General features: G+C 36.6%; 1 protein-coding gene across 1 annotated transcript in view; it reads left to right on the top strand.

Moving 5' to 3' along the window:
• Positions 1-7,242, top strand: part of LOC128251575 (uncharacterized) — a 7,817-nt gene extending 575 nt beyond the window's left edge. The window contains exons 2-5 of the mRNA XM_052978384.1: positions 88-257; positions 700-3,064; positions 3,633-4,965; positions 5,943-7,242. Coding sequence (XP_052834344.1) covers positions 88-257; positions 700-3,064; positions 3,633-4,965; positions 5,943-6,143 — 4,069 coding nt within the window. The 3' untranslated portion in view covers positions 6,144-7,242. The remainder of the gene's footprint in view (positions 1-87; positions 258-699; positions 3,065-3,632; positions 4,966-5,942) is intronic.
• The last annotated feature ends 6,304 nt before the right edge of the window (positions 7,243-13,546 follow it).

Here is a 13,546-nt window from a genome sequence, read left to right as displayed (position 1 = left end):
ATATATACCTATACCTATCCATCTCTTTGCTACTCTATGTATGTTCATTTATAACTAAGATGTTTTCAAACTTTTCCTGTTTTGTAGTCCGTTACGAGAATCTCGTTTGAGCAATATTATCGATCTGTTGAGAACAACACGAGAAAAAGAAACGGTTCCAATGAACGAACTCGAAGATAGTCTACACAAACAGAAGAAAGGTGTCGCCATCTTGGAGTTTGGTACACCATTGATCAATGGATGTTGTATGGGAGTTGGTAAGTTTTTTCTTTTCCTCTCTTTTTCCTACTCCCTCCTCCCCACTCTCAGGTCCATATGATTTGTGAAACTATATGATGGGGGGTGGGGCGGAGTTCACAGCGAAAGTTTGTGTGTCTGTTGAATTTGTGCACTTATGTGTTGATGGTGAAATGTCAAATGGTGCCTGGAGTAAAAATGTCTTGTGGATACCTACCTTTGCACTCATGATGACATCACCGTCTCTGTTACGAGATCGATAAAGTAAAGTACTCATCAAAATCCTTGCTTAGTACTGATACAAGTTATAGGATTACATAATAACAGATGCAAATAATGATTTTTATATATTATTGATATTATTGATTTTGCACTTATTATTATTATTGTTATTATTATCATTATTATTGTTATTGCAATTGTGCTATTATTTATTTATCTATTGTTTTGTTTTCTTTGCAGAAAACGCCAAAAGTTTGTCATTGAATATTCTCAATAACAATAACAGTAGCAGCAGCATCGACAGCAGTCTTTCTGATAGTTTAATGAACGATGAGAACATGACGATGGCACGTTCGAATCAAGCAGACATTCGCAATTATTTGCCCGAAGATATCAGCGGTAAAAGAGCCAGATTAGAACTGGACGCCATAGAGAAGGATGCCATGAAAGAAGACTTGGCTCCAAATGAAGTGACCGACGGTCCAAGAGGTGGTCATCATCACCATCATCATCATAACCATCACAGTCATCACAATCACCACCACCACCATCAGCAGCAACAACAACACCACCACAGTGATTTCATAAATGGAGCTGGTGCCACGAAACCCCCGAAATGTGACTCTGAACGCTGTAACAGCGACGAAGATGGTGTCGTGGGAGTAACCAATGAAGATGGTGGTAGCGATAACAACAACAATCACAAGAAGTCTAACAACAACAACAACAACAACAGCAACAACAACAACGACAATAGCAACAACAGCAACAATACTAATGGTGGAAGTGGAAGTGGAGCTGGTGGTGATGGCGACGGTGATGCTGGCGATGATGACAACGATCAGGATGCGGACAAAAACATTAACAACAATAACAGTAGCAACAACAACAACAACAGCAACAACAATAATAACAACAACAATAATAATAACAACAACAATAACAATAACAATGGTGATAACAGTAATAGTAATGATAACAATGATGATGCTGATAAGGAAGAGGTGGATGATGAAGACGAAGATGTTGAAGTAGATGTCACATCAAACGATGACGACATAAAACCTTCTACACATCCACCTCCTCACCCTCTTGTTAATCCTCTTGTCCATCCTCATCCTCTTGCCGTGTCGGCCATGATGCAAAATGGCGTACATTGCGAAGAAGCAGCTTGGCGAGCAGCAGAAATGGCGCGGAACAATATGTCGCCAGAGATTAAGAAAGAAAGACACCTCCCCTCCGACATGATGGAAGCAACTAACGTGGAGGAGCAACATCGAATCAAGTCTGAGTATGGTGTCATGGACTCATCAATTGATTCCGAAGAAAAACTCGATATGAGAAGAATGGAAGAATTTGGTGAAGGGAACCGATGTCGAATGAGAGAAGAATGTGAGGCGTGTGATGCCGCGTTGAAGATAAAGGCAGAAGCGGAAGCCAAGGCAGCTGTGATTACAAGCGATATGATGTATAGACCTGATAGTTTTATTAAAAGGGAAGATCGGTGTATTGATGACGATAAAGAATCTCCAAGTATTGCCCAGAAAATTTACAGGGAGGTTAGCGACCCAAACATGAAAGATGGTTGCTGGCCCCCAACTCGGAATATCGCTGAAGAGATTTATCGCGAGTGTCGTGAGGGAATGATGTTTGATCCGAGCATCTGCACCAACAACAACAGCATTATCATCAATAATAATATTCTTCATGGTGGTAACAGTGGTGGTGGTCATATTGACCATAGTAGCAGCAACAAAGAGATAAAAATGATGACACCGTTGGAACTATATGGCAGACATATCAGTCCTCCGAGAAATATTGCTGAAGAAATTTATCGGGAGCATCATTTCCTGGGTAAATCCGAAGGACTTCTTCGAGAGTGCCACGGGGAATGTAAGAAAGATATCTGTTGTGATATGGTGGTTCCTAAAGAACTTGCTTATCGAAATATCGCGCACGAACTTTACGGCGAAGGTGTACAAGACAAGCGAACTGAAGAATCACACCGTAACATCGCGCAGGAGATCTATCGTGAAGTAAGGGGGGATAACCAGAGACTGTTAGTCGTAAATAACTCTCCTGACATGAAGGAGAAACGAAGAGATGGTCTAAAAGACATGGCCGCGCGGGAGTACCCGCTTCAGGTGCATCATCGAGATGCATCGAAAGATAAGTGCAGGGAAGGGTTGAAAGACGGACAACAACAGCAACAGCAGCAACAACATCACCACCACCATCATCACCATCACCACAACCATCACAATCATCATAACCATCACAACCACAACAACAATAGCAACAACAACAATAGCAACAACAACAGTAACAATAACAACAACCAACAACAGCAACATCATCATCACCACCACCAAATGCAAACTCAGTCAAAAGATAAACAACAGCGAGACAATGCTAATATTAAAGAGAAACTCTCCTCCTCCACATCTACATCTCCCAAATTGAAAAGTAATGTTTCTGTGGACAGTAAAGATGATAGCAAACAGGTCAGGTGTTCAAGCCCCAGTAAAGATCCCAAGGACAAAGATAAAGGGAAATACAGTGATTTCATGAGGCTCCTCGCTGCCAGCCACATTCCGCCCAAACTGTAAGTAGACCAAGTTTATTTGTTTTTTCGTTTTAATTCTTATTTATTTTACAAATGTTTGTTTAATATTTATTCATCATATAATTCCTTATTTTAAAAATATTTCATTTAATCATCATTAAATGTCCGTTTTCCATGCCAGCATGGGTTGAACAGTTTGACTGGAGCTGGTATGGCAAGGGTCCTCACCAGGCTCCATTGTCTGTTCTGGCATGGTTTCTATGGCTGGATTTTTTTTCCTAACACCAATCACTCAACAAAGTGTACTAGGTGCTTTTTACGTGGCACCAGCACCAGTATCAATTCTGCTATGACAGACGGGTCGTTGAGTGCTTATTCTTGAATTCTAAAATCAGATTCTGAAAGTATAGCTATTATATTCATGTCTTTTGAAAGCATGGATCGACATTTCAAATTATTTGTAACCATACTAAAAACACTTGACAATATTTCTTGTTACAAGTTAGTTGATAAGTTAGAGTGTCAGGGAAAATGCCTTTCCACAAATCAACATCATCACTGTAGTAACCATTTACATATACTCAACTATTTCTGTCTTTCTCTTCAGGGCTCCTAATATGAATGGCTACGATCAATACTTCTCCCAGTTGAGACCAGCTGATGCCATCCATCCGGGATTTCCACCACTGTTCCAGAATTGTATGCTTTACGGTCATCCGGCATTTTTACCACGTGATCCGTACTTCTTCCCGCCAACGTCGTTACGTTTGGCTAGTTTCCCAGGACAGTTTGTGGCACCACTCATCTATCCACCACGCTTTCCCTTGGAGACAACACCACGCATGTTTGAACTGCTCCGTCCCATGTCTTATCTACCCGCTGAGGGTCTCCTCACGCCATGTACGACACCCACACCCTGTGGTACCCCTACACCGACACAGTCATCGTCGACAACGTCGACAACTCACTGCTCAGCAGCAGGTGGCACTACCGCCTCCACCAACAGCCCCACATCTACCACTGGACATCCGAGCATGGGCAATGTCTCCTTGTCCAGCAATGTATCTTCTACTTCTTCGTCTACGTCATCCTTGTCATCATCATCGTCGTCGTCATTGTCGTCGACATCATCATCGTCTGCGATATCCTCAACCACAAATTCTAGTGGTCACAAGCGGTCAGTGTCCGATGCCGAGAAGGCCCTCGATCTGTCGACGAAACGTATGAAAATGGACTACCACAACCACCACCACCACCACCACCACAGTAACAACACCAACCATCACAACAGTATCAACAACAATCACAACAACAACAACAACCATAGTAACAATAATCACAACACCGTTAACTACAACAACAATAACAACAACAACAGTAACATTAACCACAGCCATAATCATCACAATCACCATCACTCTGGGTTCCGGTTAAACGGTGTTAACAGCGGTTTATTACTAAACGGCAATAAAGACTGTAAGAAATTAGCCAATAAACAACAACAACAGCAACAACATGGCTACCACACGGAGAATTCTGTGCGGTTGAATGGTATGAATGGAGGAAGTAATCTTCACAAAGTAGACAATATGAAAGTATCGAAACATGGGGAGTTGACGAGTAGCAACAGTGGTGCATCTGCGGTGAGTGGGGCAGTGATAAGTCCTTTGGGTAAATCACGGACTTACAGTAACAATACCACCACCAACGTCACCATCAATAACAACAACAATAATAGCGGCAACAGTTGCAGCAGCGGTCACAACAACAATAACAACAGCAACAGCAACAATACAGATTTTAGTATGGAAGAGATGATCAGGAAAGGCTGTACTTGTACCTTCAAGAAAGGAATTGTTCCACGTTACATCCACCAATGGACAGTTCTGGAAGTTTGTCAGTTCATTGCTCAGTTAGAAGGGTGCATGGAATATACAGAGGTAAGCCCGATGTTCTTTTTATTTATTTATTTATTTGTATTTAACATTGTTTATACGGCACTAAGTCAGAGAGTAGTGACATGGTTCAGTCGTTAGTGCATTGGCCAAGATGCTTAGCATAATGTTTCTTCCTGTTCTTTACATTCTGAGTTCAAATTCTGCTTGAGTGAACTTTGCTTTTCACCTTTCTGGTATTGATAAAATAATCTACCAATAAAATACTGGGGTCAATGATATCGATACTCTCAAAATTGCTGACTTTGTCCCAAAATTAGAAACGATAATGTTGAATGAAAAAAGGGCAAGTGCTGGTAGAATTGATAGAATGTTGGGGTAAAAACAATTTGCAATATTTCTTCTGATTCATTACATTCATATTTTCTCCTTCTGCGGTTGATAAAATAAAGTACCAATGAAGTACTGGAATTAATGGTGTCGACCATCTCCCTTCAAAATGTTTGGCCTTGGGTATAAATCAAAAACCATTATTATTATTGTTTGATGAAAACTCCCAGTTTATTTTGCTGGATATGATGGAAAGTGTCAGCTGTCCAGAGTCAGCTGACTAAGGTGACTTGTTTACTGGTCATTCTTCAAGAACCTTGTGGAGAACTCATACAATTCCAAGTAATGCTGATTTTGGTAGATTTACATTTGTATCAATCTTTTTGAGCCATGTTGGTAGTTGAGCACTGATGCTTCCAAGCACGATAATTACTATTGGTATTACATCCACTCCCTACAGAGCCCACATCTTGCATATTTCCCACTTCAGCTGTTGTTGTTGTTATTGTTATTATTATTATTATTAAAAAATCAAAAAACAATGTACGTCTATTAACTTTTCTCGTTCTAATATTACAGTTTATTGCTTTTGTTATCATACTTCTACCAACGGTTAATTTTAAGGAAAAAAAAAATTTGTTTCTATTATTATTTTATTTATTTTCTTTTCTGTTTCTTTTCTTTTTCCCTAGGTTTTCCGAGAAAACCGAATTAATGGAAAGACACTGCTGTCGCTAACGCGCGAATACATGATGGCGACATTGGGAATGAATTTATCAGCGGCCATGTTGCTAACGGAGGCCGTTGCCATGCAACAAAAGAAAGAGGCTATTTATAAAATGTGTAATTACTGCCAGCACACAGCCCGAGAAGCTTTGGTTTCGGCTACGTAATGAGTGCACACACACACACACACACACACACACACACACACACACACACACACACACACACACACTCATATATATATATATATATGTGTGTGTGTGTGTGTGTATTGTACATTGCATATTGTATATAATGACAAGGTATTTACACTTGTCTACAACATACAGTGTTTGCTAAAATCTATAGATATTTTCTGTAGGACATACAGTATTGCGTTGAAACAAAACACTGTTAACGCACCACTAAATATATATAAATATGTATATATACATACATATGTATAAATATATATACATATATACATACATATGTATAAATATACATAAATGTGTGTGTATATATATATATATATATATATATATGTATGTATGTATATGCATGTATATATGATGTATAATAGGACTTTGAAGAACCGTTGTACAGATTTTCTTGTTGAACAATAGATAACAGAGTATATGGCACTGATGTTATGCCAGACATTGTTATTGAGGATTAACTTAAAGAATCCTTGTTGACTGCTTTACACCTTCCCCTTTCCTTTCATTATTTTTTTTTCTCTCCAGTTCCGGCCCCTAAATTAAAAATATGAAAAGTAAAAAAATTACAAAATGAAAACAAAAAAAAAAAATACCAATATTAATAATAGAAACAGTTATGATGACTATTATTGTTATTACTATTATGATAACAGTAATAGTTAACAATATTCAATGTTTTTTTTATTATTATTATTTGTTGTTTTGGATTTGATTTAAGAAAAAAAAAACCAGCAATAAAAAAAGATTGGAAACAAAATAAGAAAAAAAAAAAAAAACTCCAGACATTGCAAGATGTAAAAAGGATCACAAATATGAAAAAAATATACACAATAAAAGAAAAAATGAACGCGAAAGCGAAAAAAAAAAAAAGAAACCCAAAACGCTGGAGTTATAAAAACAACAACAACAAAAACTATAACTGAAGACTATATGGCACAGAATTTTAATGAAACAGTATAAAACTAATTAAATGATATATAATATATAATATATAATATATATAATGATGATAATAATAAAAATAGCAAAAAATATATATATATACTTGATGCACAGATTCAAATTATTTATGGCTTTCTTGTATTTTGTATTTTTGTTGTTGTTGTAATGAATATATATATATATAAATAAATATATATATATATATATGTACGTATATCTTGTATATATTTATACACACACAAGCACACATATCTCTAGCGTAACTGTTTATAATATATATATATATATATATATATATTTGCATATATGTGTGTGTTTATGTGTAGAACATATACTTATATGTCTATAAGTATTTTCATATGTATATACATAAATATAATGACTGTATGTATACATACATATATATACATATATGAACTGTATAATTTTCAAAGACAATTTGCAAGCTGGTGTGAATGTCTGTAATTTTATCACTGGTTTTCGTTATGACTGTCGTCATCATCATCGTCACCGTCGTCGTCATCATCTTTGTAGTAATGGAAACCATTTTGACTAATTTGGTTAATGGCAGAAGTGAATGATAATGTTTGAGCTCGTAGAAAGACAAGTAAATAAATAACTTCGGATACAATCCTGCTGGTGGCCATCTTTTCTTCCTCACATCTATAGTGAACTTAATTGACCAAATAATAATTTTCTCGAAATTTCTGGGTCTTATTCTGCCTCCTCGAAATGGAAACCCTCATTATCATCATTGAAGATAGTTGGCAGATAAGGGTGGATAACAAACTGGTGGCAGTGCCTGACGAGAATGGGGAGAATTGAGGGTAAAACTGGAGCTGTGAAAGATGGGGCTGTAATACACAGTGTTCTCCGTTCAAAACCCGTGAATAATATACCAGTCATATCCTAGAATCACTCTTTTGTCTCCCCCCCCCCCCCAAGGTGTTTCTTTGTAATATTTAACTCAGATCGTTCCTACTTGGTTCAAATTCCACCGAAGTCAGTCTTGCTTTCTGACTTTCAGAATCGATAAAGTACTGAAGTCGACGGTGAAATAACCTCACTTCTAACCTTGTTTTGAAATTAGAAACAATTGTTATTATAAGTATCATTATTAATATTATTGTTGTTGCTATTATTATTATAAAAAGACAAACAAAAGATGGACAAACACGTATTTATGGTATCATATCATTTATATAATTTATAACGGCTATTATATAAACTCAACTATAAATATAACTGGCGGAGTAAAAAATACATTTCTAGACGCATCTTTACAGCTATTTCAAAACTTTCTCAGCAATTAGTTGAATCCAGAATGTGCATTCCTCAAACTGGTGTACACACTGATGTAACAAACACTCATCAAACAAGTAGAAATTATTATCAACGCATAGCCTGAAACATTGATATATTTAGACTGGAAGTTTTGAAGCGCTGAATTTTTTCTTCAGAAGTAGTGGCAAATGCTTTATGATGAATATTAATTTTTACATTAAAAATAATAATAATAATAATAATTTTTTTCTTTTTTATTGGCCACAAGGGTCGAACAGAACGATAAGGGACAATACAGTACAAGAGACTAGTGGAATTTAGCACAATTTTCGGGAATAAAAATAAAATACAACAATAACAATTAACAACAAAATTAAACCATAAAATTCCCCAAAATAGGGCAGTACCTCCTAGGGTCAACCAAAGAACCTCATACATCCTGATCAGCCCGACCGCCGATGGCACAGCAGGCAGGGTACCTCACTGCTTCTCAAGCGTTTATTAAGAGTAGGCCCATTCACACGGACCATCTTTGCTACATTCACCCACTTTAAGGACTAAACCAGAGAAGTAAAAAGATTATGGAAGGTTAAGACAATAATTTTTTCCTGTGGTGCACTTGGAACAACACTCAAAATGCTACCTAACAAGTTGGAGGATATTGAAATCGAGACTCGCACTGTCAACCTGCAAAAAACTCAATCAGATATCCTGCGAAAATCTTCGGATTCTTGAGATTTAAAGAGGCTTGTCACCAAACCGCAAGATAACGCTCCTACTAATGAAATTAGCATATAATAGCTTTGGGACAATAACAATTATAATAATGAAGGCGATGGTTTTACCGAGGGGCATCAAGTGAGGAGGAAATTATAAAGACAAGTAACAATTGATGTAGGGGAGAAATGACATGAAAAAATATATAGATTGTATACAAAATGTGTGAATACACGGATGATATTGGAAATCCTCCGAATAGAACTAATCAAGGAATCCGGCAGATCCAAGACGACCCTCATCACCAATAGCACGAGCTCTCATCCAGCTGAGACTTATTTCATTCACTGTCGGCCATTTTTGCTATAATCGCCCATCTCTTGGTAAATTTACTGGAAGCGGGAAAATTTCTTGATTTACATAAATTGAAGCTAAATTTATAAGTTCTAAAATTGCAGAAGAATTCGTTACTGTTCAGTTTAGCTTAATGGTAAAGCACTTGACGTGTAATCACAGGTATGTGAGTTCGATTTTCATGGCTGACCGGTAACAAATTTTTCTGCAATGTATGGATAATATCTCCTGATCACGCGTTTCAGAATAAAAAGAAAATTATTTCTGTATTTTTCAATATATCTCAACGCTTCTAAAACAAACTGTTTACTTTCATTGTAAGTTGAAGTTTTTGTTTCGTTTATATTGCACAAATTTATTAATCTTCATAGCAGTCACTGATCCCCATCAGAGTTATTGATCTTCATAATGTTGTTTCATTGAGTTATTCAATGTATCGGCCATGTCTTCGATGTTGTTCCACATAGTTAAAGTATTTTAAAACGTTACACACGAAGATGTGAATGTTCTGGTAAACGGTATAATAACACTAATAAGACCAGAAATTTGTGGGATGGTTACACCTATGTAAAACGACCTCAGTATATAAGTGGTACCTTATTTTATCGACTCCGGAAGGATGAAAGAGAAAGAACCTGAATGTCACAAGGTATTTTGCCCGACAGCCTAAAGATTCTGTCCAGCCATCGCCAAATAATAATAATAATAATAATAAAAGAATAGACACCAAAGAAATTGAGTTATATCCGGACCTAACGAGAGTGATGAAGAGATTGTGAAGGACAAAGGTGAGGGTTTTTCTTGTGGTAATTAGTGCACTTGACACAATACCCAAAATATTTCCTAAGAGGCAGAAGGGTATTGGAACTGAGACTTGCATTGTCGACCTGCAGAGAAGTGCAAGTCTGTATTCTGCAAAAATTCTTAGACAGATTCTTGAAATATGAGCATCAAAACAGCATCTCTGCTAAGTAATATAGCATGCAAATAATTTTAAAAATGATAATAATAATAATGATGATGATGAGATGGAGGAGGAATATTTTCATTATTAACCCTCAAGGGCTCAAAGAAGACAAACACAAATACGGTAGGGTGTTTGTGTAAGAATAGTGGGTAGCGTAAGCAGCATTAAACTAATTCCCCGGTAGGAGGGGTAGCTGCTTAGCGGGCTAATGAAGGAGATCCCACGAAGTCTCAATGGCCATAATTTTCAAGGCAAGAAGCCCTCACTTGTTTCCCGGCCTAGATGTGCAATCTGATAGTAAACCCGTTCAACGTACCTAGTATTCTCTACTCTCAACCACATCACAAAGAATTTACTGGAAGCGGAGAGGAACCGGGTCTCCTTTTTCCACCCTGAATTATTTTTTTAAAGTAGAGCATGATGATCAGGAATCAACTTTTCAGCTGCATTATTTATTTATTTTTATATTACTAAACAATGAAGGGCGTGAACTGGCAGAATCGTAAGCACGCCGGGCAAAATGCTTAGCGGCACTTCGTCCGTCTTTACGTTCTCAATTCAAATTCTGCCGAAGTCGACTTCGTCTTTCATCCTTTCGGGGTCAATTAAATAAGTACCAGTTGAGCACTGGGGTCAATGTCACCGACTTACCCTTCCACCGAACTTGCTGGCCTTGTGCCAAAATTTGAAACCAATATTACTAAAAAATGATGATGATGGTGACGACAGTGGAATCCTGTTGGTAGTGTTAATAGTGATAACAATTGTATGAACGTCAGGGAAATGGTATGTATGTGTGTGTGTGTAGTGAAGGCGCGTGGCTTAGTGGTTAGGGTATTCGGTTTACGATCATGAGGTCGTGAGTTTAATTTCCGACCACGCGTTGTGTTCTTGAGCAAGCAAGACACTTTATTTAATGTTGCTCCAGTACACTCAGCTGGCAAAAATGAGTCGTACCTGTATTTCAAAGGGTCATCCTTGACACTCTCTATGTCCTGCGGAATCTCCCTAAGAACTATTTTAAGAGTACACGTACTTGTAAAGTGCTCAGCCACATGCACGTTAACTATTCCGTTGATCGGATCAACTGGAACACTCGTCGTCGTAACCGACGGAGTGCCATATGTGTGTGTATATATATATATGCGTGTTTGAGTGTTGAGTGTATGTAAAATCTTATTGGCATATGTTGCTACCTTCAAATGATGAAATTATTACTCACAGAGTCTATATAAATGATAACAATAATTGTAATAATTGTAATAATTGTAATAATTGTTATCATTATAATGCTTTGTCATTATAGTTGACAAAAAATTGGCAGGCATCGTCAGGCGACGGTAAACTCTGGGTTGACTGGCATCCAGTGCCAGATCAACCCGATTCACTTCAATTTTTCTTTATTAATGCTACACCACTCAAATTCCCATTTCTCATGTATCCTTCACAGGATTCCAGTCGGGTTCAGATAAGATTAAATACACACACGCAAAAAAAAAAAAAAATGATTAAAATTAAAATTTAATAAAAAATTTTAATGACTGGGATCCACATTTTTTAAGATATATATTTCATCAACCTATCTGTCTTTCATATCTTTTTCTGTTCTTAAATCGCTTTTTCTTCCCTTAAATTTATTGCAAATACCCCTTCGCTTATTATTAACATTGTTGTTGTTGTTATTATTATTATTCCGCTTGTCGCACAGCATTTATTGCTGGTGGTATAATACCTGTCCTCAACCTGTGGCCTGAAGTGGCACCTCCATTTGTCAAGCACTTTTCTAAGTATTCTAGCGGTTACAAGGGCTGTTTTTTGTTTTTCTGGTGCTCATAGTACGCATGCGCCCCGACAACAACTGGGACGACCTGGACCTTTTCCATTGTCCACAGATGTTTTGTCTTTTATGCTAGTAGTTCAATTATTATTATTATTATTATTATTATTATTATTATTATTATTATTATTATTATTATTTATAATCATGAATGAAAAATGCACTTTCAGTACGGAAAGTAAAAGGGACTACATATGTACGTACATACATACATTCTTACATACTTACATACATGTACACACATATACATAGATACATACAGACATACAAGCGCATGCAGCACGCACGCAAAATGTCTTTGAAGAATATTCCAGAACAGAAGAGAAGATATATAAACATGTAGAAAAAATATATCGTCGTCAAATACGTATAATAACAATAATGACAATAACAACAACAACAACAACAACAACAACAACAATAATAATAATAATAATAATAATAATAATAATAATAATAATAATAATAATAATAATAATAATAATAATAATAATAATAATAACAATAATTATGCTACAGCAGATGCGATAAAGGATGGGTGTGGTTATTTTTACAGAACACAAACGATTCATAAATACTGGAATCTTTTTGATTTACTTATTATTTTTGCTATAATTTTCTTGTTTTGTTATTAGTTATTCTTTATATATTTACATACATAACATTATGCATACGTGCGCGTGTATATATACATAATATGTAATGCGTGTATGTGTGTGTGTACACAATCCAGTATATCAGTTTGTGTATAATCATAGAAAAGTAATTACATTCAGTGAATAAAACAAGACATAGAAAGTACTCTGAACAGAGATGTAGAGGGATAAAATAAAAAGAGTACAATCCTGGAAGTTTATTATAAGGGAAATTTCGGCACACACACATACACATACACATACATACATATGCACACACACGTTCTGCTATCACACACACACTCGCAGACTCCCGCACACGCACAGATATTCATCTCCCTTTTTCACTCTCCTGTCTTGAAAAAGAACTTTTCCCCCACCACCTCCTCTTCCGGTCTTTTCACAACGTAACCTCGTGGGCATCGGTACCATTTTCCTCTTTCTCCGTTCTTCCATTCTCCGAACTTTCCATCTTTCCGACGAAGGGCTACGCCCGAAACGTCATACACTCTTTCTTTCCCTTCCTGAGCGTCCAATAACACTATCCATATCACGTCCTCACTTTGTTGTTTTTTTGTTATTGTTTTTTTTAACTTATATATATATATATATATATATATATATATATATATAT

This window comes from Octopus bimaculoides, chromosome 2 (assembly GCF_001194135.2).
Source record: "Octopus bimaculoides isolate UCB-OBI-ISO-001 chromosome 2, ASM119413v2, whole genome shotgun sequence".
NCBI classification, from domain to species: Eukaryota; Metazoa; Mollusca; class Cephalopoda; order Octopoda; family Octopodidae; genus Octopus; species Octopus bimaculoides.
This window is presented reverse-complemented; position numbering and strand designations above follow the sequence as displayed.